The sequence below is a fragment of the Apium graveolens genome, chromosome 5 (genome assembly GCF_009905375.1).
Source record: "Apium graveolens cultivar Ventura chromosome 5, ASM990537v1, whole genome shotgun sequence".
NCBI classification, from domain to species: domain Eukaryota; kingdom Viridiplantae; phylum Streptophyta; class Magnoliopsida; order Apiales; family Apiaceae; genus Apium; species Apium graveolens.
This window is the reverse complement of record NC_133651.1, coordinates 304,226,476-304,253,994: the sequence shown is the minus strand read 5'-3', so window position 1 is coordinate 304,253,994 and position 27,519 is coordinate 304,226,476. Positions and strand designations below refer to the sequence as shown.

At 32.5% G+C, this 27,519-nt stretch overlaps 1 protein-coding gene across 1 annotated transcript; it reads right to left on the bottom strand.

Moving 5' to 3' along the window:
• Positions 1-24,771: 24,771 nt before the first annotated feature.
• On the bottom strand, positions 24,772-25,933 carry LOC141661149 (uncharacterized). Its single transcript, XM_074468133.1, has 4 exons — positions 25,898-25,933; positions 25,212-25,659; positions 24,965-25,101; positions 24,772-24,864 (listed from the first exon to the last, which is right to left on the bottom strand). Exons 1-4 carry the CDS (start codon positions 25,931-25,933, stop codon positions 24,772-24,774), a joined length of 714 nt encoding a protein of 237 aa, XP_074324234.1.
• Positions 25,934-27,519: the final 1,586 nt, after the last annotated feature.

The window sequence follows — 27,519 nt, the reverse complement described above, 5'->3', positions numbered from 1 at the left end:
GTATTCGATCACACGAGTGTTGGATAGACAACGGAAACTCTACGTGTCACACAACGGCAAAAAAACAGTTGTATGATTGCAAATATGTTGTAGTGATTGTTATGTCATTCGCATAACCTAGCAGCTCTCAAGGATATTTGTTCATCCTTTCAAGAGAGTACGTTTATAATCAGTCTTTATCTGTTAATATAAAAACTGTTGATCCTGTTGAAGCTTTGTCAAATTATTTGCATAAACTGTATTCACCCCTCCCCCTCTACAGTTAATTACGGACCTAACAATTGGTATCAGAGCTTGTTGTTCATATACAAATAGTTGAAGATCTGAAAATCAATCTTTAATGGAAAATAAAGAAGAACCACATAATCCACAACCACCACGCCCAGCCACATCACAGATCAACAGCAATATGAGTAGGTATGAAGCCATCAAGGTATCAATCCTGAAGATACATGAATATCAAATCTGGAAAGTCAGGATGGCTATGTGCTTGGAAGCCAAAGGAAAAAGTTAGGAGAAAAGGCTACTCCAAAGGAAAAACTATGACTGCAAAGTCAGATACTTAATCATCAAACTATGATGATGACTCAAATACTGATAATGAATCAGATACTGACAGTGATCATGACAACAATGAAGACATGAAGCAAATGGCTGCTGCTCTACTGGTTAAAATCTTCAAGAAGATGGTCTACAAGAACTTCAAGAAAGAGAGAAGATCTTCCAGAAAAGGTTCCAGTTCCTCAAATTCTGATAAGAGGAACAACAGAAGAAATACTGATTGAAAGGATCCAAAATCTGGAAAACTTGACAAGTCAAAGGAAAGATGCTACAAATGTGATGGAATTGGACACTTTGCAGCTGACTACAGAAAACTCAAAGCCGGGAAGAAACAAGCCTCGATCTCAAAGAAAAAAAACTGGGATGATCCATCGGAATCAGATAATGAGGTCAATTATGCTCTCATGGCAAATGCTGATATTGAGGTTGACAATATTGAATCAAAGGTACATCAGACTACCCTTGCTTTTGATACTGATGATATCTATTAATTAATATTGTTTCTTAAATCTCTACATGTTAGTTATAGGGATCAAACCTTAGAAAATAATAGAATCAAGAGTAAAAACTCTGAGTTAAAAAATAGGAATGATCACCTAGAAACTGAGTTGCTTTCCATGCTAGAAATTCAAAAAGAAAGAGATCATGTTATTTATGTTAAAAAAAATTGTTAGAAAAGAATGCTTATCTAGAAAAGTGCTGAACAAGGTTCAGTTGAAGACCATTAAGTTTAATCCAAGTGCTGATGTTGTTAAATCATTTAATAAGGCAGGTTCAACCTCAACACCTAGATCAAACTTAATTACCGATAAAATTGAACATGTTCACACAAAATCAATGAATATTGGTTTAATGACTCAGAAACAGCTTAAGCAAAAGCTGAAGGATTTACACATGAAAGACAAGAAGAAAAGGCCTTGGAAAAATAGAAATGGCAAGGTAGGTGTTAATAAGAATGGTAATTATGTAACTTCTCCCAATGCACCTAGAAAGGCTTGTTTGAACTGGGGTAGTACTAATCATCTTGCTAATTCTTACAGGAAGAATACAGAGATAATTATTGTTCCTCCCGAATCAGAGTTTAGGAATAGAACTGTTTGATATAAATCACAGAGTTCTTGTTTTCATTGTGGTAGTGTTTGGCACTCTATTTATACATGTAAAGAGTATCACAATTTGTATTATGATTATTATGAACTAAAACCCTCTTTAAATAAAGCAAAATCTATTTCTGCATGTGTAAGTACTGATAGTAAGGATGTTAACATAACTCTGGTAAAAAATCTCCTGCTGCATATGTTAACAAACTTAAAAAGGCCAAAGGATCCAAGCAAGTCTGGGTCCTTAAAAACAATAACTGATTTCAAATACTGATTGCAGAGTAACAGGAGGAATACTCTATTCTTGGACAGTGGATGCTTAGGACACATGACTGGTTATAAATCCCTGCTATCAGAATTTGAGGAGAAAGTTGGCCCAATTGTTTCTTATGGAGATGACAACTTATGAAAAATCTTAGGATATGGAAAAATCAAAGTTGGAAATGTCATCATTGAAAATGTAGCTCTAGTTGCAGGACTCAAGCATAATCTGATCAGTGTGAGTCAAATCCGTGATAGAGGTTACCATGTGAATTTCTATGAGGAGCATTGTCAAATTGTCAGAAAGATTGATAGCAAGATTGCAGTGACTGGTGTAAGACATGGTAGTTTAAATGAAGCCAGGGTTTCCACAGAACCTGATGAACCAGAAGTTTGTCAACATAGTAGAGCATTTGTAAAAGACAGCTGGAACTGGCATAAAAGAATTTCTCACCTCAATTTTAACAATATCAATAAACTTGTGAGAGAATTTCCCAATACAGTGTTTACTCCTGATGGATTATGTGACTCATACCAGAAAGCCAAGCAAAGGAAAACATCTTTCAAGAGTAAAATTGAATCCTCCATTCTTGAACCATACTATCTACTTCATATTGATCTCTTTGATCCAGTAAATGTTATGTCAATTGCCAAGAATAGGTATACACTCGTAATTGTTGATGAATATACAAGATACACATGGGTGTATTTTCCGTACACCAAGGATAAATCCCCATCCATTTTTCTTGATCATGTAAGAGAGATGGAAAAAGGATCAACAACAAAGTGAAGATCATCATAAGTGATAATGAAACTGAATTCAAGAATAGTTTTATGGAAGAGTTCTACAAAATCAAGGGGGTAAAACAAGAGTTTTCTGTTCCTTAAACTCCACAACAAAATGGAGTTTTTAAAAGAATGAATAGAACTCTCAGAAGCTGCAAGAACCATGCTAGAGGAAGTAAGATTACCTGCCTACTTCTAGGCTGAGGCTGTGCAAACTGCTTGCTTTACAAAAAATACAACATTGATCAACATGTATGGAAAAACACCATTTGAGATGGTGAAGGGCAAGAAGCCAAATTTTAAGTATTTTCATATTTTTGGTTTTAAGTGTTTTATTCTCAAAACTCATCCAGAGCAGCTTACCAAGTTTGATCTAAAAGCTGATAAAGGCATTTTTGTGGGATATCCATTGTCTACAAAAGCCTTCAGAGTTTATAATCTGAGAACTGCAACAGTCATGAAATCCATACATGCATCTTTTGACGACAAGAAGATAACAGGTCTAGAAGATGCAGATGACCATGACAAATTGAGATTTAAAAATGAAGTACCATATGTTGAACTCTTAAATCTTGATCCCGATACAGTAAGTCCTGATATCACTCAAAGCTCTAATAATCCACATGACAGTGGAAATTCTTCTAACACTGGAGCATATGTTGAGTCTACAAGTGATTCAACTCAAGAGATGTCAGTAGATAGATCAGCAGACTCTTATTCCTCAAACTCTGATGAGTCAAATACTGATAACAATGGGAACACTGATTCAGGGGAAGCATCAGGACATAATAGTGGCACTATCAAGTAAATAATAGAGAGTTCATGGATCAAGGGGGAGGTTCTTCTTCAAGGAGTCAACTTCCATCTACAAGAAAATGGTCTAAGTCACACATGCCTGACTTAATCATTGAAAATCCTGATAGTGGTGTAAGAACCAGAAAAGCCACTCAAAATGAATGTCTCTATCATTCTCTTCTATCTCAAACTGAACCCAAGAAGGTAGAAGAAGCTCTTCAAGATGCTGACTGGGTTACAACAATGCAAGAGGAGCTTAATGAATTTGAAAGCAATAAAGTCTGGACTCTTGTGCCAAGATCAAATAACATATCTGTAGTTGGCACAAAGTGGGTGTTCAGAAACAAAACTGATACTGAGGGCATTATTATAAGAAACAAAGCAAGACTGATTGCAAAGGGCTATTCACAGCAAGAAGGCATTGATTATGATGAGACTTTTGCTCCAGTTGCAAGGCTTGAGGCAATAAGAATTTTTCTAGCCTATGCTGCTCACAAGAAGTTTAAAGTGTTCTAAATGGATTTAAAGAGTGCATTTCTAAATGGAGAACTTGAAGAGGAAGTTTATGTTAAACAGCCTCTAGGGTTCATTGATCCAAAGCATCTAGATCATGTCTACTTATTAGATAAAGCACTCTATGGACTAAAACAAGCTCCAAGGGCCTGCTATGAAACCCTTGCTCTATTTCTGTTATAAAGTAGTTTCACAAGAGGTACAATTGACAAAACTCTCTTTTATAAATACCGTGGTAAGGACTTGTTATTAGTATACATATATGTTGATGATATCATTTTTGGATCTACTAATGATAAACTTTGTGAGAGATTTGTAAAGTTAATGCAGTCTAGGTATCAAATGAGTATGATGGGAGAATTGAGTTATTTTTTGGGGTTACAAGTTAAACATACTGACGTAGGGATCTTCATAAATCAATCCAAATACACCAGGAATTTGATCAAAAGATTTGGTATGCAAGACAGCTCAAATGCATCAACTCTCATGGCCACTGCAACCAAGTTAGATTTAAATACTGGTTCTTCAGTAGATATAACTAGCTACATAGGTATGATTGGCTCACTCCTATATTTGACTGCTACTAGACCAGATATCATGTATGCTACCTGTCTTTGTGCAAGGTTGCAAGCTGATCCAAGGGAACCTCATCTATTAGATGTGAAATTTTTAAATTATCTCAAAGGCACCATAAATATGAGATTATGGTATCCTAAAGATTCACACTTTAAGCTAATTGGATATTCAGATGCTGATTTTGCATGATGCAAAATAGACAGGAAAAGCACTTCTGGAAGCTGCCAATTTCTTGGTGGCAGATTGGTTTCTTGGTATAGCAAGAAACAAGTCAATTTCTGTATCAACTGCAAAAGATGAATATATTGCTGCAGGAAACTGTTGTGCTCAGATTCTATGGATGAAGAATCAGTTGCTGGATTATGGGTTAGACTATTTTGCTATTCCTATATATTGTGATAATCAAAGTCCTATTGCAATGACAGGAAATCCAGTGCAGCATTTAATGACTAAACACATCAACATCAGGTACCATCATAAGGGAACATGTGGAAGCAGGTACAGTGGAATTGGTCTTTGTTCTAACAGATCAGCAATTAGCAGATATATTCACCAAGCCTCTCTGTGAAGCTACTTTCACAAGATTGGTGAATGAATTGGGAATGATATCAGGACAATTCTGAAACTCTGATAATTAAGAAATAACTACTAATAGTTAGAGTCTGGTTATCATTATGTGTCACTACTTGCCAATTATTGATAATTGTGTTTAAATTATGATGTCGCGCAAGCATGCAATTAAATTCATTCAATATCTGCATGTGAAACTCTGATTATGTGTATAACCTCTAATATTGGTCAAACTTGTTTTGACTAATAGATCCTGACAATAGTTATTTAATACGCATAATGGTCAAACTTTGATTGACTATTATTCAACATGACAACCGAAACACAAATCCAAACACAAACTCAACCATCACAAAAATCTCAAACTGAAGCCACCTCAGGTGTCTCCCAAAAGACACCTGTTGTACAAAAAAAAAGAAAGATTTGGCTAAGAGAGCTACAAATCCTGCTGTAGTTAAGTCAAAAGATGAAGCATCTCAAAATCCTTATTCTTTTAAACCTTCAGAATTTGTCAAGAGGAAACTTGTACTTGCTGGATTAGAATCAGATTCAGATGAGGACAATGTTACTTTATCTTCCAGATTTCCAAACCTTTCATCTGATTCTTCTCCAAGGCCATTTGTTCCACCAAATGAAGGAGGCACAACTGTTGATGCTGGTACAAGCCCCATGCCAAAAAAAAGCGACTGGTCAAAGCATATTACAATCAACACTTGTTTAAGATTAAACATGAAATTGCTGAGAAGACACATAGTGTGTCCAATCCAAATCCTGAGTTCCAGACAACTGCTGAGGTACCTGTAGAACTGTCTGATTCTCCAATAAAGCAACATAGCAAGAGAGCAATATAAGTCTCTCATGAGCAAGTTGAAGCTAGTGTAAAGAGGTGTGCAAGGGAAAGGTCTCTTCCCTAGATCAAGAACACAAGAACCTGTATCTCAAAGGGTACAACAGTTGCATCTTCTAATCCAAACCCACAAGAACCTGTACCTCAAAGTGGTGCAGCAGATATTGAAGGACAAGAGCATCTGACTGAAAAGTCCGTTCAACAATGGCATGATTAAAAGCCTGCTAAGGAGGTTATTACTGCGATTGTGGATAAGAGTACACAAGAACCTGGTTGTCAAAGTCATCCAGCAACTCCTGATTCCCCAGCTACACAAGAACCATTGCATCAAAGTTACAATGAAGACCTTACTCCTGCTGCAGTAACTCTAATAGATACTGAAGGCAGAGTTCATCCGTCTCTATTGTCTACTGATGTTTTATCAGTATCGCCACTGAATATCTGCACGGAAGCTACATCTTCAGATTCACAAGGTATAAATATTGTCTTTACTTTATCTCCATTTATTCTAAATAATGATTTGGTATTTTTAGCATTTATTTTGCATGTTATAAATCCCATTGGTATGATTATTTCTAGACCTTATTCAAGGACTACCTTTAGTTGTATGACCACAGACCACCCTTCTTTAGCCACCTTTTATTTCTATAGATCAATATATCTGACCTTTTCTATGAGTTGTGTGAAAATATTTAGAGAAAACAGAATTAAAGAGAGGCAGGATCCTTCCTGACAAAAGCAGAGGTAGATGAGAGATAGGATTTAGTAATCCTTGTGAGGAAACTCTGATTTTTAAAAATCATGAGCTGTGTGGTGTGAGGAGTAGTGAGACTACTTTAAAAGAATATAGAGATTAAGTGATACTTATTATATAATACAGGTGCACAGAGTACACATGAAACAGTTGTTGAATAACAGTCTGTTGACACTTTGATAAACTCTGATGTACCAAGTGTTGTTAATCTCCCTGCAGGTCTAAGTACTGATACTTTCTTGCAGTCCATTCAATCTACTATTTCATCACATGTAGCAATCCCCGTTTTTACTGAAAAACAGTTCATTCACTCTACTATTCCACCACTTGAAGTAATCCCTGTTGTTGCTGAAGATGTAGTAGCACAACTATCCATTCATAAAGTTTTATCCATTTCAGGGTCACCACATCACTCTACAGGAACTGAGATGCTGGAAGTAAATTTAGAAGCTCCGATTCATTTATCTACAATTCTTAAAGATGTGGAGGTACTGCTGCTGGTATTGAAGCTTTTGAAGCTGTTGAATCACATATTGCACCAATTTCTGATTTTATCTTAAATGCTGAAGCTGGTGAGGAAGTTCAGTAGATAGTTTAAAATCCAGTTGTCAAGGTAGAATCTAATGATGGTGAAAAAGCTAATATTTCTAATGTTCTTATAGATCCTGAAGATGATCTTTTCTTCCCTGAAGATATGCCTACTCATGTAAGGCAACAGAAACTGAAAGAGTTAGATGCCAAGAAGAAGCAGGATTATTTTGATGTTATCTGGAATGCTAAATGGAAAAATAATACATATCCTATTTCCAGAACAAATGTTGTTGAACATCTGGAAATAGCTGAAAAGAGAATTCAAAATCCTGATATGCTGACTCATCTAAAAGCATGTACTATAGTTGTCAGTTCCTTACATACAGCTCAAGAAGCAACTACTTCTCAAATCAATCAGGAAATTCAAGGCTGACTACTCTAGTCCTCATTGTTTGTTTCAAGGCTGACTATTCAGCAGGAAATTCAGAAACAAATTGCACCAATTGTTGCCAAATAAACTACGATTGAAGCTAATCAAGCTAGATTGGAAGCTAAGCAAGTTTAAATGTCTGATCAACTTACAGAGGTACATAATTCAATGAAGCTGGTTCTTTCTCTACTACTTGGTGATGATGCCAAAAAAAGGGAATAAAATTATTCAATCTAAATGCAAGCAGCTGATATTGACAAATACTGATGATGAAAATCCTGATGGAGGTAATAAAGGGGGACAAAAGGATAGTGAAAGGAGAAGAGGTGAAGAGCTAGTTGGAATTTGTGGTTCATCAAAAGCAATCACTAGGTCTCAATCTAGACAAGGTGGAGAAAGTAAGAAAAGTGAAAGAAGAGTTAGAGAACTAACTGTGACTGCAAAACTCAACAAACTTTACAAGTCACAACTGTTGATGAAGACCAAGGTATTCCGAATATTGAAGCTGGTGCAGAAGCAAGTCAATATCTTCAAACTCTAAAAGTGAAAGGTAGAAAGACAACTCTATTCTACAATGATCCAAAGATTCAAGCATTTGACTTTGAGGTGAGTAGAAGAATATTTGAAAGAGAAAATTATGGAGTTGATCTAGTACAGCTAAGAAAAATGGAGGAAGAGTTCAAAAAATCCATGAAGATAGTAAATACTGATATTGTTGTTATCTCTCAAGATCTTTATGAAGATGATCCTTCTAACAGACCAGCCAAAGGTGTAGTCATAATCAGGAAGAGGATGAAAGATCTCTCAGATCTCAAGCTATCTTAACTACTGACATGAAGCATAAAGGGAAAGAGAAGATAGGAGAGAAGTCAAAGCTTTCAAAGCCTAAAGACAAAGCTATTGCAAAGAAGAAATACTGATGAAATTACTGAAAGATCACATCTATACAGTTGCTCAATCTTTTGGTACTGATGAAATTACTGAAGAAGAAGAAGTCAGTCAAACTCACCAAAGAAGGAAAATTTATGGAGCTGACTGGGCTGAAAAATTGAAATTAACCTCTGACATTGCTCAAGTTAATAAAGAAGAAGCTGTTATTCAACTAATCACAACCTCTGATTCTACTCATGTTGTTGATTTTTCAAACCCAATTCAAGCTAATTTATCATATCCTGATTCTGAAAACATAGTATCTGATAAGCCGGAACTTACTTTTGAAGAAAAGAAGAAGCTACTATGAGGAAGTAAGAAATCAGCACCTAGAACAGATTCTTTTGAAACATTAAAGAAGATTAATAGTGGAAGTCCTCACTCTAAAAAACCTAGAATCACAAGTGGTCTTGGAAGATCAAATGCTGATGATCCATTTGTAGGAGATGCTTTGTCTTTAAGAAAGCATTCTAACTTGAGAGAAATTGGAGACGATGTGATGTTTGAAGACTTACATAAGATCATATCAATGCAAATTGTTATTGATCATGTTGAGGTGAAAATAATTTATTGTAATAAATCTTTCTCCTTGTTGTTGAGAGTATTTTTTACCCATTAATTGAAGTTTTTTACCGTATTGTAGGTTTGTAGTCTCTCCATGCGATAATCTGATTGCTCTCTCTCTTAGAGTTTTTTCTTCTTTTAATATACGAGATCATAGATATGGATGACGTTCATAATAATGGTCCATTGAAAATAGTTTGAATGATATCAAGGATATGGACAATTTCTGGAACATGTTTTGACAAATCAAGTTAACACGATTCTCACATCTACACCAAATTGTTATGGGTAAATTTCAGCAATGCGAGTTGCGCTACAATGAATATTATGTTGGATGATAGATTTAGTGGAAAAAATCTTAATATAATCTTTGTAACGTGTTCGATAAATGTTGATATTATTGCAGATACCGTACGGCTTATATTTAATTAAATATTTTACCTTTTTAAAAAAAAGTAGTAAAAATTGTGGGCTTGGAACATGGCAGGATATTAGTGCCTCTCTGTCTAATTCTCGTTTCTCATCCTCTGTGTCGCTCCTCATATAGTCATATATAAAACTAAAACTACATAATAAATCTAAAATATGCCTTAAATGATGTCCTAAATCAAAATTTAAAGTAAATGAAAAAAAAACTACAACAGTGACTTAGAAGTGCCTTAAAAAAATAATAGGGCATCTCTCGTTTTCCCTATTTGTGACGTTGTCCTGGAAATCTCTTATTTCAATTTAATAATAAAAAATTAATGTACCCTCTTTTTCACACACACCTTTTTTCTTCCTTCCATACTTACATTTCAAAAATATTATTATTATAATAATAATAGGGCATGAATATAAGGCTTGTGTTTGGAGTTCTCATTTACAATAATGTCATAACTTATGAGTGTTAGAAAATGTAAAGTTTGAGTTATATTTTAGACATGTTTATGATGTAAATTCCGGAAATTAATTGGTGGAGGTTATTTCTCGTAATCTTGATTAAACTCATTTTCTTAGTGTAATTCATAAAAATTGAGGTGAAGTTAGTAGTTTGGAAAGGGTTATGTGGTATTATCGCACATTGATATTGTAATGAGAGTTTGGGTGCTTTAAATAGTACCATGCGCAAGAGCAGTTTAGAACTATTAATTCATGTGGGTGTGCATGGTGTTATTGTGTTTCTCGCGCTCGCACACACGCGTTGTCGCCTCGCCAAGACACGATCGACTTGAATTGGCTCAAAGGACGATTTGGGCGAATGTTTGGCGTGCAAGAAATTTTACAACTGGTTTAATTAAAATATTTTATGTCTTAAAATATTATTTTAATTTAAATATCATTTCTGACTTAATTAACTCGATGTAAAATAGCCGAACAACTTATAAATATCGAATAGATTATATTATACATAAAGAATTGCAAGTGTTTAATCTAGTGAACATACTTTGATACATTTGTTGTTGACAGGAGGAGGACAACAGCGGCACTGCCAGAGGGACTTTGGGCTAAAACAATAATAAGTGGTTTTAGAATTAACAAATAGGTGTTTTTCAAACTGAAAATGCAGCAAATGACTAGCAATTTAAAGAGTGCAGCATGTATCCTAAACTTGCTAATTTTGATAAGCCTTGACATGTATTCATCCTTTGTGGAGCCTTAAAACTCTGTGCTAACTAGTCCAGCAATAATAATAGACTTCGGAATTATAATAGTTGGAAGAGCGATGAGTATATATGATCTTTCAGTATACCAGCAACTTGAATGGTCACTGCTCTAGTTTTACCAATCACTAAGAAAGTTGAGAAGTTCAATGCTAGTGAACAAATGACATTGGAGAAGAAGATCAGGAAGTCAGAGAGACTTCCATCCCAGTTTGCTCCGAGAAGTACCAAGGTTCAAAAAAGAAATGTGAAAGTGCGAGTGGGAAACATAGCGACACAGAAGTTACGTAATGGGAGCATCTTTAATAAAATTCTGAAACAAGGAACGATAATGCAATACATATGTAGAACTAAAAAAACATAGTGGCGTTAATGAGCTAAACAAATTTTTTTCCTTAAATGAAAAAATAGAAGGGAATTAACAGAAAATATCACCCCATCACAGAGTAAGATACAATAATCTAGGTACAACAATAATGATAGAGCAAGGACAATTGTGTATAAACATTCATAGGTTCATTCAGCAACAGGTGCACACAGCACACATAAGTAACAAAAAAAATTGAAGAAGCATTAAATTTAAACCTGCATGGAGCTCTGTAATTTAAGTTAGTGATAGGATTGAGAGTCGACACTTTCTTTTGGAGGAGGATTGGGTTAAGACTAGCCTCGTAGCTTCTAAAAATACACCTGTGACTTGGTAAGCTATACCAATTACGTTAAAATGGATTTTCCGGTATGAGGAAACAAATCCAACACTTGTAAGCGCCATATAGAACAACCAGAGGAACGTGGCACTGCAAAATACAGAATTGTATGTAAGCAAATCTTCACTATATATAGAAAGAAATGTAAATTATATTTGAATCACAGAGTTGGGGCTTCAAGCATCTGAATGAAAATATCCGCTTGATGCAAATAATTATTGAGTTCAGACATTAATTATTGTAAGATAATACTAGTATTAAACAACTATAGACGTCAAAGTGTAGAGTCTTTTTGTAACATTGGTGCACCTGACTCTAACAAGTAACATCCATATGATAGCATGTGCATTTAAACAGGAACAAAGAACTCCGTGCTGTATTTTTAAATCTAGATCACAAGATTGTACAACGAAAAGATTGTAAATAACAGCAGTTAATTTAGAGCACTATTGAGCAGGGTACAATGAAGCATAAATACAGATTGCACAATCTACAATATTTACTCTAGTGCGTACCAAAGACTTGAAGCAAAAACGGTACATACTTCGATCACATATGTAACAAAATTCGTTATTAGACCCCTCAATCATATTATTAAAGATCTCTATAATGCAAGAAACATGAGATCCTAATACACCCGTATATAATGACTAATAAGGAAACTCTAACAATCAGGAAATCGCCAAATATTACAGCTAAAATACAAAATTAAAACACTGAGGATCAGTTTACATTCAGGTTCATTAACATACAGAAGTATACAGGTGACCTATTGTTGATTGCAACAGAGATCACTCATTGTAGCTGGCTATTAGAAAACCTATGTTAAAGTGACTTCAACAAACTAGTAGAGCATTATCTTAATAACACGAATGAAAATAGAATGTCACTGCACCAGACTATCCCATATGACTCGATGTAATCTATAGTGCAATAAAAAACTGGATATTAAAACATCAATGCAAGGATCTGATAGTATTCCAATTCCGGTAAGATTTAACATGATCAAGAGTTGGAAATTTATTTAAACGATAAATGAGATCTGTCAACATTTGTTAAGAATCTTCGAATCATGTGAATGTCTCATAGTTGAACAATCCTTTTGTGTATATTTCAGCTCATTAATGTATGGGTAATAACAAGTTAAAAACCTAGAACCCAATACAATAACATAAAGAAAACAAGGCACATGTGTGCATAATAATTGAAAAGTAAAATTAATAATAACATAAGGCAAACTGCGATTGTCTTAAAGTCTACTATGGTGACACTAAGTTCAACTACACCGAAAACACACAATTACAGCTTGTGATGCTTAAACCAATTCCCATATGGCTTTAAACTAAATTCCCACCAGACACTAAGAATACTTCTATGTTTTTTTGGCCGGTTAAAATGTAAAGGATTGGGAATTTGCTATTTATGTTGTCATTTTTTAGCATAATTTTCATTCTTGTCGTAATTTCACTTCAACAAATCATCTACAACTTAAATCACTCTAATCTCCCACCCCATGTCATCCCCAATTCTCATCTCCTTCACTCCTATCTCCATGTCTCTCTATCATCCTTTTTTTACACCTCCAACTCCCTTTATATATTTAAATTTCAATTCTCCTAAACGTTACCTATCAGCTTCATAACATAATCAATCAAACAAAACAACAAGCAACAGCCTCATTCTAGACGAAACACCACAAATTTAGCAATTTCTACAACAAAAATTGTACACATCAGCAGCAAAACAAAACCTAACTTCCAGCGTAATGTTATATGATTCCAATCAGATAAAAAACTACGAAATGCACTCTCGCATTACATGTATCATCATAAAATAGCGGTTCAAAAATTTCATTAATAAAACAGGGAGAGAGAGAGAGATCATAATTAAACACTACCAACAAAGTCGTATAGATAATTCAAATCACAAAAAATAACCTGTTTAACAACGGATTTGCTACTGATCTTCAAGTACAGTAAATCAAATTAGATTGATCTTCAAGTAATATGTAAACTTTTCCAAGTTATCTTTTCGCAGCAGAAGGCCATTATACGGACCAACACTTTTGAATTCAATATAAAACAGTGTATCGCGCATAAAATTGCAAAGGAATTATTAATATAATTCAAAGACATAAAGTTATCAAGATCAATCAAAGGCATCATATTTCGACATAACAAGAATAAATATTAACATACACAAATATAATTTAACTTTAGCAAGGAAACATCTCAAGGGCCTGCGTGCATTACTAGAACCAAATCCTAAAGACAATTCTGCAGTGTTCATGGATGTGTATAGTAAGCTATGCTAAATTATCTTTTTCAACCTTAATCTTTTTTCTTTCGTTTCTAAAACACCCTACTTGAACAATATTTCAGTTGGGGCAGAACAGAGATGAGATGCTCTTGCATTGCAGGTCTTGCACGCGGCTGTTGAGAAATGACCATCAACTTTTTACTATTGAGCCAACTTTTTACTGCCACATCTGCCGCATTGCCTCAGCCCTACATATTTTACAACTGCACCTACAAATTTTCACAAAACTTGCACGGCTTGCTTAAACTTCATTCTTGAATCTACAATACAAGCACACTTAGTAGGGAGATAATGTGCAGTTAAAGAAAAGATCCCATAAATCATACCTTACCTTTTCTCATCATTAACCTAATTCTATAGAGGGAAAAAAATCTTTTAATCAATTAACACATATTCCATAAAAAATACCAATAATCAGACTCCTAAGAACACGAATCTAACAAATAATCCACTAAATTTTATTTATGTAAACGAGCAACTCATTTTGAAAGATCAATCATTTAATAGGTAATAGTGATGTTCAGGTTCAAAATATCCCAAACATGTTCTTACGATATCCTAAGCATGTCATACATATGTACGATATACACACACAAGCACCCAAAGATAAACGATCTTTCATTAGTTTACACCAAACAAATTCAAGAAAAAAAGAAATAAATCCAGAAGACCAAAATTTTAACTTGAATTCATAGACTGGATACTTACTGGGAAAAAAGATGCAAATCAATCTTTACACAAATAACACACACCCAAATATATAAGTATATAACAACTATAAGTTATAAACTTTAAATCAATCTAACGGAACACAAATCACCACTTCAAGGAAAACAAGCTTCAACAACGGTTTATGTCCGTTGTCTGATACCCTATTTTTCCGTTGACTATTGAGCCGCCGTCTGTTAGTTGGATCAGACAACGGCTAAAAAATATTGTCTGAGATTATACAGACAATGATTATGGATTAAGCCCGTTGTATTACATCCAGAAAAGACAACGTTTTTTGCTTGTTTTCGTCGTAACAAGCGACATTACTCAAGGGTTCTCACAAACTCAGAAAACCGTTGTGTAAGGTATAACATTAAAACCAATCCTACAACACTTATTGTTGTATAAACGTTGTTGTGTATTCAGATAGACAACAAAAATGAAATTGAGCTCGTAGAACTCTTGTAATAAATTTCTACACACAACAGTTTTGGATTTTAATGTATGGCATGATCAGATACATACAACTGTTTATTTGTCCAAATGTATTGCATGCATACCTTTGATACAATATCTTAATATTATATAGACAATGGTTTACTAGTGTTGTGAGAGTTAATTTTGCACCGAAGTTTTGTGTTCGAAAGCATTGTTTTAGTATTAAAGACATGATATTTTAATGAAGCTTGGTTCTTAAAAGCGTTGTCTTACACAAAATATAACAAGTATTCAAATGAAATTAACTTTGCAAATATAAAAAAAAGTTCTAAAGTTAATCCGTGATCGGAAATCACAACAACATAGTTATACAAAAGCTAAAAGCATATTGATATCACTGCTTTCATGAGTGTAAGATTTCTACTACAAATTAAAGAAAATATAGAGTCTACAAGGATTTGATGTTGGCTACTCAGAGCTCACTTGGCCTTTTCAGCTTCTCTTCACGTCTTCCGTAAGAGCTATGTTGTCCTTGCAATATCATCACAGCATGTGATAGGCAATTTCCCAATCTGGAGAAAACAAACAATCTTCAAAATAAATCGACAACCACTCTTAAGTTAATATTCTTTTCCTTCCTACATTATAAGAAAAACAAAGAACTGGATCTCTTAATATAAAGTGAAATCAAACCAAGACATAATAGAAAATAAACAAATGCCAATAGTGTCACCTGGCTCACTTCCATGAAGAGACTGTCAATGTCCTGCTTTCTAAAGATACCACCTTTCCTCGCAGTTGATCTTGGTGAAGATTGGGAGGTCCTGCTTGTAACATCTTCATCTTTTCCTCTTTTGTCAACCTCCTTTTTCAAATCATCTATCCCGACAATCTGTAGAGAAAGTCGAAGTACACATAAAATTCACTTAAAATAAGATTGACAAACTACATGCTAGATTCTCAAAATTTCCAAATAAAAGGAGGCCACAAACATATACAAAAGGCAATTTGTAAACCAGGGCACATAGATTTGTAAAGTAATCCATAATTATGCTTCTTTTTTCGTAAATAGTTCAGCTGCTTTGTAGCTAGCTGATTACCTAAAAATAGTTTCAAAAACCCTTAAACACGGCTCTACAAACTGTTTTCTGGAAACTAGCAATGGTTGCTATAATTTCTCGTAACTGTTAGCATAGAAGTCATTAGTTCAGTCACTAACCAAACAGCAGTCTAGTCAGTGATTGAATGCAATTTGAGTCCAATGTCTAGTTCTTGATATCTTGGTTAATCTATGCATGTATATAAAACAAAATGATTCACGCTTACTTACCTTCATAATGTAATCCACAACTAGACCTGTTCTCTGGTCTCCCAATGCAATTGACTAGAAGAAATAATACAGTGGTGTCACCGTGTCAGAGAAACCGTATATACTTAAACAAGAAACTACAGAAATAATACAGTGGTGTCACCATTCACTGATTCTCCATTTCATAACCGCCTGAAAATTTAACCAAAAATCAAAGGGTGACCACAAATATTTTGGTAATGTGGAAATTTAATTAAAAGGTAAATGAATAACTTACAATCTCTTCAACAATCTCTTTAACTTTAGGATCCTTATAGTTTCCATCTTTATCCTGTCACGCACGAACCCAGGTAGCTGACCGATCTATCTCCATTTGAGGATTGCTTTGCGACTCCATGAATAACCATGTTCGAGATATCAAAATTAAGAAACATCAACCCGTTTGAATATGACTCTTGTAAAAAATCAAAGAGTGTATATTACTAACCATTTCTTGTTCAAGGTTAGCATAACCCTTGCAAGAGATGCAGTGAGGGTATTCATTCAGCTCCCTTCTTTTTTCTGCGTAGTGTGGATCTTTTTTTTCACATAACAGATAGTTAAAAAATTAGCAACAAAGCCTAATGTAACTTGTAAGAACTTTAAAAACAAATAAAGTCAAAAACTCACAATAAACTCAATAGAGAGATGATCAGAAATAAACATATCCCAATGTGCTTTCTCTATATATGAGTAGTCAGCTGGAGGAGACTCCAACAACTCAAGTTGATCCCGGTAAGGAAGGATGTATTCAGTTGTTAATCGACTTTTAAACTCCCTCCACTTCTGGCACACTGACTTCAACACCATCTTTCTTGCTGTTAGCGGTACATCAAAAGCCATCTACATTCTTAAGAATTGTTACTTAAGTGCAAGTTAGGTGGTAGGCAACAATGTGTACTTAAGTACTAGTAAGGGTAATTAATGTTACCTGCACACAATCCTATATTTTATTCTTTCTTTCTTTTGAAATACGTATCCATGAATCATACCATACTGCGACTTTAGTTCTTGCAAGAACTCCGATGTAAGACTGCATTTCAGTTCCCGCATCACCGTAGGGCTCACCCTTTGCATTGAAAGGCACCGGGAGCTTGATGCCCAGGATCTTACGTCGTACAATCCTATGCATTGTCACAGCTCCGTGTTTCAAGAGTTTAAGTCCCTCTTTTTTCTCATCCACTGCTTGACTCCCATGTTTCCTTTTCTTGGATATTTGATTTTGTAAATTGCTGGAAATGGCCTTCCCTTTAACAGACACAAGGGATGAATTACTTTGAGAGGGCTGCACTGGTGTTTCGGTCATTGAGGCTGACTTGTTCTTCTTTAATGCCTTTAAAAGGGCAGAGTCAGTACGAGCAGAGGCATATTTTGTTTTCCTTGAATCCATGATAAATCTACACACAAACAGAGAAAGAAACATAAATCTCAACCAAAGTCACATAAATCATAGTCACAAACAAAGAAACACAGTCACAAATAAAGAAACATAGTCACAAACTCAATCAAAAATCACATAAATCTCACACAAACAAAGTCAAAAACTCACTCAAATATCAAATAAATCTCAGACAAAGTCCAAAACTCACACAAATATCACATAAATCATACACAAAGTCCAAAATCTCACACAAAGTCCAAAACTCAAAAAAATCACAGTGACATACTATCAAACCCTTGGTATGCATAAATCACTATACATATATATCTTACACAACAATGGCATAAACTAAAATACAAAGTCCAAAACTCACACAAAAATCACAATCACATATTATCAAACACTTGGTAGGCATAAATCACTATGCATATATATCTTACCCAATAATTACATAAACTAAAACACATGGAAAAACAATAATAAACACACTAATAAACACACTAATGCATGTATAACATAAAAAGATAAATCAAGCAAGAGACGAGGAGGGAGGGAGAGAGAAGGGGTGAGAGAGACAGAGAGGGAGGAAGAGGAGAGATCGAGAGAGAGAAAGAGAAAGAGGGGGAGTGTGTGAGAGAAAGAGGAGGGAGAGAGACTGTGTGTGTGCGAGAGAGAGAGAGAGAGAGAGAATACAAAGTCCAAAACTCACACAAAAATCACAATCACATATTATCAAACACTTGGTAGGCATAAATCACTATGCATATATATCTTACCCAATAATTACATAAACTAAAACACAGGAAAAAACAATAATAAACACACTAATAAACACACCAATGCATGTATAACATAAAAAGATAAATCAAGCAAGAGACGAGGAGGGAGGGAGAGAGAAGGGGTGAGAGAGACAGAGAGGGAGGAAGAGGAGAGATCGAGAGAGAGAAAGAGAAAGAGGGGGAGTGTGTGAGAGAAAGAGGAGGGAGAGAGACTGTGTGTGTGCGAGAGAGAGAGAGAGAGAGAGAGAGAGAGAGAGAGAGAGAGAGAGAGAGAGAGAGAGAGAGAGAGAGAGAGAGAGAGAGAGAGAGAGAGAGAGAGAGAGAGAGAGAGAGAGAGAGAGAGAGAGAGAGAGACTGTGTGTGCGAGAGAGAGACTGTGTGTGCGAGAGAGAGAGAGACCTGTCTCCGCCCGAAGATGAGAGCTCCGATTGAAAAGAGAGGGAAATGAAAATTGTGATTGAGAAATGAAAGAGGGAAAGTAAACCTAAGCAAACTTAACCAGTACTAAATTAATATTCTGTTATAATATTTTTAATAATCTATTATAATATTTAAATAAAACATATATTTAGTAATTTATATATTCGAGTATAATAATTTGAATTATACATATATGTATATTTTTCATAATGATAAAAAAATGTAAAAAATTGTTATACTAACTTTTATATTGAACCAAAATGTATTAATAAAAATAATTAATTTGTTCAATTTAATTTAATAATATTTATTATTAAAAATTAAATTTCGTTCATATCGTTGTTATCGACTAAATTAAATTAAATTAAATTCAAATTGATTTAATTAAACCTTCTATGTGTAAAGAAATATTGTTCTTATCAATTAAATTAAATTCGTTATTATTATAAATAAAATATCACCGAGTACAAATCTTAAATCCTAAACCCTAACACGTGATACGGATTTTACATTACCAATGTATTATTCGAATAAGTATAAGTAAATACGGTCAAAAATGTCTTACGTTATTATGTTTCCACTTAATAACACATTCAAAGTCGTATAAACGGTACAAATTGATTTAAATAGCTGGAAAATAAAGACAACGGTTTTGCCGCCAAAACTGTTTCGTTTTCGCCCAAAATAACGCTTTTATTTATAAAGGGGAAGGGGAGAGGTAATGGGGGGAATGAAAATTAGAAGGGAGGGGGAAATGAAAATTAAAGGGGGAAAACCAAAAATTGTGTGAAAAATGAAAATTTAACCAAGAAAGATTTTAAGAAATTAATTATTTAATCAAGAAAGATTCTTATTTTTCGGAGTTGCAATTCTATTCGATTTTCATTATAAAATCATACAAGATAAATTTAAAATTTTTTGAATAATTTTTTATATGATTACAATCGATATATCTCAATACAGTTGGATCTTCGAAAATATCATTTAAAAAAATTACCATGTTGATAGGAAAATATCTCAATAATTTTTTCTTATGACTAAAATCGATATATCTTAACATCCGTACGGTTGGATCGTCGAAAAAATCATTTTAAAAAATTAATCCTGTAAATCGGGAACGAGTCTCGTTGTCGGGAGGGGTACTTTTACTAGATTTTTCTAATCCTGACATGCAAAATGAATTTCAAATTTTTTAATAATTTTTTCTTATGACTAAAATCGATATATCTTAACATCCGTATGGTTGGATCTTCGAAAAATCATTTTAAAAAATTAATCCTGTAAATTGGGAACGAGTCTCGTTGTCGGGAGGGGTACTTTTACTAGATTTTTCTAATCTTGACATGCAAAATGAATTTCAAATTTTTTAATAATTTTTTCTTATGACTAAAATCGATATATCTTAACATCCGTACGGTTGGATCGTCGAAAAATCATTTTAAAAAATTAATCCTGTAAATCGGGAACGAGTCTCGTTGTCGGGAGGGGTACTTTTACCAGATTTTTCTAATCCTGACATGCAAAATGAATTTCAAATTTTTTAATAATTTTTTCTTATGACTAAAATCGATATATCTTAACATCCGTACGGTTGGATCGTCGAAAAATCATTTTAAAAAATTAATCCTGTAAATCGGGAACGAGTCTCGTTGTCGGGAAGGGTACTTTTACTAGATTTTTCTAATCCTGACATGCAAAATGAATTTCAAATTTTTTAATAATTTTTTCTTATGACTAAAATCGATATATCTTAACATCCGTACGGTTGGATCGTCGAAAAATCATTTTAAAAAATTAATCCTGTAAATCGGGAACGAGTCTCGTTGTCGGGAGGGGTACTTTTACCAGATTTTTCTAATCCTGACATGCAAAATGAATTTCAAATTTTTTAATAATTTTTTCTTATGACTAAAATCGATATATCCTAACATCCGTATGGTTGGATCGTCGAAAAATCATTTTAAAAAATTAATCCTGTAAATCGGGAACGAGTCTCGTTGTCGGTTGGGGTACTTTTACTAGATTTTTCTAATCCTGACATGCAAAATGAATTTCAAATTTTTTAATAATTTTTTCTTATGACTAAAATCGATATATCTTAACATCCGTACGGTTGGATCGTCAAAAAATCATTTTAAAAAATTAATCCTGTAAATCGATATATCGTGAAGGAACCTTGTTTGAGAAAGTACGCCTTCTACTAGATTTTTGTTATAATTTCATGCAAGATATATTTAAAAAAATTTAATTATTTTTTTACATGAATAAAATCAATATATATCAATATCCGTACAACAATTTAATATGTATGAAATATTTTTTGTTATATGTTATTATGAGTAATATTCGTAAGTTAACGCCATTAACGTCTGTATGAAATCTACAAAACCAACAAATAGATATTACGAGTTATATTTTTAACTTAATCTACATGTTATGTCCTCATCAATGTGATAATCTAGTTGACGCTATTAATATTCGTGTAACGTCTAATCCAAATAGGTAAAAGAATTCAAAAATCTATGAAAAAGATGATTTCAAATCTTAATAAACACAAATTAATTTGGTGTAAGTTATCGGTTACTCGTATAAATTAATAAACGGTGGCATATAATTATTCCGAAATTTTTTTAAAAACTAGTAAAAGTATAGACAACGATTTTTTCTAAAATCATGTTGTGGTAAGTTACTTTACATAAGTGTTTTTTAGGAAATACCGTTGTTGGAATTCTACAACGGTTTTTTCTTTAAGATTGTTGTAGTATTATAAATTTTACAACAGATTATAAATATCGATAACGGTTGTCTGAATGTTACAAGTGTTTTATTTTAAAAATACTTGTATAAGGTAGATTAATACAACGTGCTTTTTCGAAAAAAACTTGTTTGAATTGAACAATTAACAATGTAAATTTGAAGTGTAATTATTAGGTATATTTGTAGGTTAGCACACATATGATACGCCGAATAATATTATAACGAGTTATATCTGAAAAGTAGCACTATTAACATTCGTATATAATGTCAACTAAATCCGGATATCCTTACTATGACTTATATCTGTAAGTTAGTATATAGATTATGTGCTGCTTAATGTTGTTATGAGTAATATTCGTAAGTTAACGCCATTAACGTCTGTATGAAGTCTACAAAACCAACAAATAGATATTACGAGTTATATTTTTAACTTAATCTACATGTTATGTCCTCATCGATGCGATAATCTAGTTGACGCTATTAATATTCGTGTAACGTCTAATCCGAATAGGTAAAAGAATTCAAAAAATATATGAAAAAGATGATTTCAAATCTGAATAAACAAAAATTAATTTGGTGTAAGTTATTGGTTACTCGTATAAATTAATAAACGGTGGCATATAATTATTCCGAAAAAAAATTAAAAACTTGTAAAAGTATAGACAACGGTTTTTTCTAAAATCATGTTGTGGTAAGTTACTTTACATAAGTGTTTTTTCTGAAATACCGTTGTTGGAATTCTACAACGGTTTTTTCTTTAAGATTGTTGTAGTATTATAAATTTTACAACAGATTAAAAATATCGATAACGGTTGTCTGAATGTTACAAGTGTTTTATTTTAAAAATACTTGTATAAGGTAGATTAATACAACGTGCTTTTTCGAAAAACACTTGTGTGAATTGAACAATTAACAATGTAAATTTGAAGTGTAATTATTAGGTATATTTGTAGGTTAGCACACATATGATACACCGAATAATATTATAACGAGTTATATCTGAAAAGTAGCACTATTAACATTCGTAGATAATGTCAACTAAATCCTAATATCGTTATTATGACCTATATCTGTAAGTTAGTATATAGATTATGTGCTGCTTTATGTTATTATGAGTAATATTCGTAAGTTAACGCTATTAACGTCCGTACGAAGTCCACAAAACCAACAAATAGATATTATGAGTTACATTTTTAACTTAATCTACACGTTATGTCCTCATCAATGTGATTATCTGTTGACGCTATTAATATTCGTCTAACGTTTAATACTAATAGGTAAAAGAATTCAAAATTTTATGAAAAAGGTGATTTCAAATCTTAATAAACATAAATTAATTTGGTGTAAGTTATTGGTTACTCGTATAAATTAATAAACGGTGGCATATAATTATTCGGAAAAAAAATAAAAACTAGTAAAAGTATAGACAACGATTTTTCCTAAAATCTTGTTGTGGTAAGTTACTTTACATAAGCGTTTTTTAGGAAATACCGTTGTTGGAATTGTACAACGATTTTTTCTTTAAGATTGTTGCAGTATTATAAATTTTACAACAGGTTATAAATATCGATAACGGTTGTCTGACTGTTACAAGTGTTTTATTTAAAAAAAACTTGTATAAGTTAGATTAATACAACGTGTTTTGTCGAAAAACACTTGTTTGAATTGAACAATTAACAAAATAAATTTGAAGTACTTGTGATTATTTTTTTTGTTAATTATAAAGTAGATAATTAAACTATTTTGAAATATAAAATTTAAATATTTAATCTGGATGAAAGTGGATTTAATTAGAATTTGTAGTTTTAAAAAAATTTAAAATTAATTGTTTGGAATTGTTTTTTAAATTGTTTACTATTTTTATTGTAATAAATCAGACAACGGTTTATTTGAACATTTTGTTATGCAACATGTTTTTAAATTTGGTAAGAAAGACAATTATTTTAAGAATTTGACCATTGTCTGATATAGGTGGTATACAATATAGGTAAAACACTTGTCTATGAGGTATGATTTAGACAACACCTAATTTGTACATTGTGCGATTCAAGCTTAAATAACCAATAGAAAAAATACTTGTCTCATTTCCACAACTGTTAAACTAGACGTTATCTCAATCATTTTCAGACAATGCATTCTAAAACTCGTTGTGCAAACTTACTCATTTGCACATCACTTTAGAAAGGATTGTCTGTCTCCATCAACTAGACAATGGATTTTAAAGCGTTGTATTAATGCTAAAGCCTTCCCATTCGCACAACACCTTGATTTCGAAAATACTTGTCTGATTTGTTTTACTAGACAACATTTTTTAATTGCTTGTAGTAATCAACGTCAGACAACACCAGTTTTTTGGTTGCAGAAAAAACCGTTGTATGAAAAATTCGGGAAACACTTTTTTGGTCGAATGTTGTCTGATCGGTGTTGTCTTATTGCATTTTTCTTGTAGTGCACCGAATTAACAACTTCAAAATGATTCTTATCCTTTCAGAAATCTCAATACATACAAAAGAAAGTAAGGAGGGTCTATCTTGTATACTTGATTTGGAGGCTTTAATGCAAAGAACTGTTGGTTTTAATCAACAGGGGATATAACAGGAAAAATAGAGAAGTCATCAAAGTAGAAAGGCAAAAAGCTGTATGATATATAGAGTGTAAATACTCTAGTAAAAAATTACATTGAAGATTTGAACATTAATCCAATTTGATATAAAAATGAACTCAACTAATCAAGGATCTGATATTATAAACAAATATAAGTGCACTGCTGAATGAGGAGGATAATGAAACAAGATAATACATCAAGTTAGATGCTGCAAGTCAGAATATACAATCTAAAAATAGTTCATTGATTCACATACTAATAAAAACAATGAAACTAAATTGATTAAATAGCCAATTCGATAGCTTAAGTTGTTCAAATGCTTTGATAAAACAAAGCTTTGTAATACAAGAAAGTAGTACAATACATGGTAATGAAACTGAAAAGATAATGACCAACACTGTGCTTCGTTTTTTTCATATGCTACTATATATCTGCAATCACCACTTTACTCTAGTTCTTCAAACCCTTCAAGTGAAACAAGGCTCTCGCTGTACTTAGCAACTGTGCAGATAAAACTACCAGGAGGTAGAAGAAACTTCTTGGCAAGTTTTTTTGTGTAGTAATAATAATTACTGCCAGGACCAAAATATTTTTTTTTTGACAACAATAAACTGTCCATCATCCAAATATAGAATTACCAGATCATCCTGTGACCTATTCTCAATATTGAACTGTTTAGTCCAAGACACATTACCGCAATCCACATCAAATGTCCATAGACTGTAAAATGATTCACCAACATCAATGGATTCAGCATATATCATAGCAAGAGAACCTTCAAAATTTAAAAGACGTGACATTCTTGGTTCATTTCGCTCATATATGGGATATTTGCCAGGTACATGATATGGATACACTCTAAACACTTCCTCATGCAAATCAAACGATAGTAACTCGTAAAAGCCTTCGAAATACAATACCCGTGGGTTTGAGGAAGAAAAACACCCACCTCTCCAGATGGATAAAACTTAAAAAACTTTATTGATTCAGGAATCTCGATCTCTTTCCAAGAATCCTCATTGGCTGAATACATCTCCACATGTACCGAATAAACAAAATCACGTGTCTTATAACGAGCATACGCAGTGTACAAAACAATCCTAACAATCTTGTAATCATTACAAAAACCATCATAACCAAACCCTAGCTTAAACGAACAAAAGTGAAATGTTTTGGCAACTGGAGTTGGCTTAAATTTAGGAGTAGGTAGTATCTTAAATTTCCTAATCATCGGATTCCACAAATAAATAGTATCACATTCGAGATTGGCGAGACAAACAAGACCATTACAACACAATACGGAACCAGTCACAACAGTGAAATGTTCTGGCAACTGGAGGTGGCTTGATGTTTTATGATCAGTATCAATGTAAAACTGGTCTCCCAAAAGTTTGAGTATCGACAAGGGTTGTCGTTTCCGGGATTCAATCAAGTGAGTTTAGACGAATTGTGGGTTTAATATAAGAGATAGCCAGGATTTGCAAACTGATTTGCAGCGAAGGAGGGTTACAACAGGCAGTAAGACAAATATTTTGAGCATGAGTTCTTCAGGGAGTAATTCGATACCATACCTCTTCTTGCTGCTGCTGCTGCTGAATTCTTGCCATCTTCCAAACCCTGATTTTGTTGTGTAAATTAGTGAATTTGAGAAATGTGCCAACTGTGCTGGTGATGGGTTATATAACACTATATTACCAGCATTATATAGCTAATATTACTCGACTTTTTCCTGGATTTTTTTATTTACTAAAGATTTGTTGTTATGAAACTAGTAGGATAGCCCAATTGCATATATCTTCCTTTTATCTTTTCCTTTTATAATTTTATTTCTTTTCTCATACTTATTTGATTGTGATTTTAAAAAATATTTTTAGATATTTTTAATCTATTAAAATTATAGAATCTCATGCATTTTTGCTAGATCGGATTTCTATCTGTAATGATCAAAAATTTATTTTTTTAATTTGATGACACATATGTTATTTTAACCCACATACTCACCAAACACCTAATTTTATCATAATTACTTTAATTAATATTCATTTTATTTATTAATATTCATTTAGTATTAGTACCATTAATTCTCATTCATTTTACTTATTAATACTTATATTTATCTTTAAATCATTATTGTATAAAAAAAATTTATCATTAATATTTATGAAATATTATTTTTAAATACTAATATTTTTTATTTTGTCCGAATACTGATACTTATATAATATTTACTTCACGCTTATGTTAAATTAATACGCCATCTGGTTCATTTTATAAGTCACTTTAACTTTCACGTAATTTTAGGTATTTTGACGCTATAGTTATTATTTTTATTTTTTAAAATTTTCTTTTCTAAATAAAAGTTAAAAACAAATATTTTTATTTTAAAAAATTAAAAAGTCTCAACTTTTACTTAAAGTTTAGTGCGGATAATATAATGGACCAGAGAGAATATCTATTTATAGCAGAATATTAATATTTATGTAATATTTATTCCACACTTGTTCAATCAATTAAAACACAATTAATATGCACATTTATATTTAACTCGTTATTATATATTTGAAAATAAATACATATTTATTTTATGGACAAAAAATCAGGGTAAATCATTTCATGGTAAACCCTTACATTGTCTATTTAATATTAATTTCATTTATTATTCATTTATTAAAATTTTGCATATTTAATATGTGTATTATCTATAAAATATTATTATTTAGTGACTATGAATACATGTATACATACATTAATACATGCATACTTTTACATATGCACATGTGCATGTATAATAATATTTAGTTAATGATTGATTTTTTATTTTGAAATAAAATTGTACCTATCTTTAACCTAAGTTTAAATTCTGAAAATGAGAATTCGTACATTATTAATTATCAGATTAGTAATATGAATAAGTGAATTATAATTGATAAGTAAAAATAAATATAATTATTTATAATTTAAATTTCACTAAAATCTAAAAAAACGAATATGAATTAAATTTATGTTTGAATAACAGGTCTTTAATGTTTGAATAATTATCGTATATTATTATTATTGTTATTATTATTATTATTATTATTATTATTATTATTATTATTATTATTATTATTATTATTATGTGATTTTATGGGTGATGATCATATATCACGTAAATCTAGCTATCGAATATTTGAATGACTCTCATATACGAACA

Bases quoted from the DNA above. Each gene is read 5' to 3' on its own strand.
- LOC141661149 (XM_074468133.1), bottom strand. From the start codon at position 25,933: ATGGCAAGAATTCAGCAGCAGCAGCAGCAAGAAGAG. The intron at 25,102-25,211 runs GTTTGATTTGCA...TAAATTTTGAAG, and splicing joins GGCTTTTACGAGTTACTATC to GTTCTCTTGCTATGATATAT. The intron at 24,865-24,964 runs GTAATTCTATAT...AAACTTGCCAAG, and splicing joins ATAGGTCACAGGATGATCTG to AAGTTTCTTCTACCTCCTGG.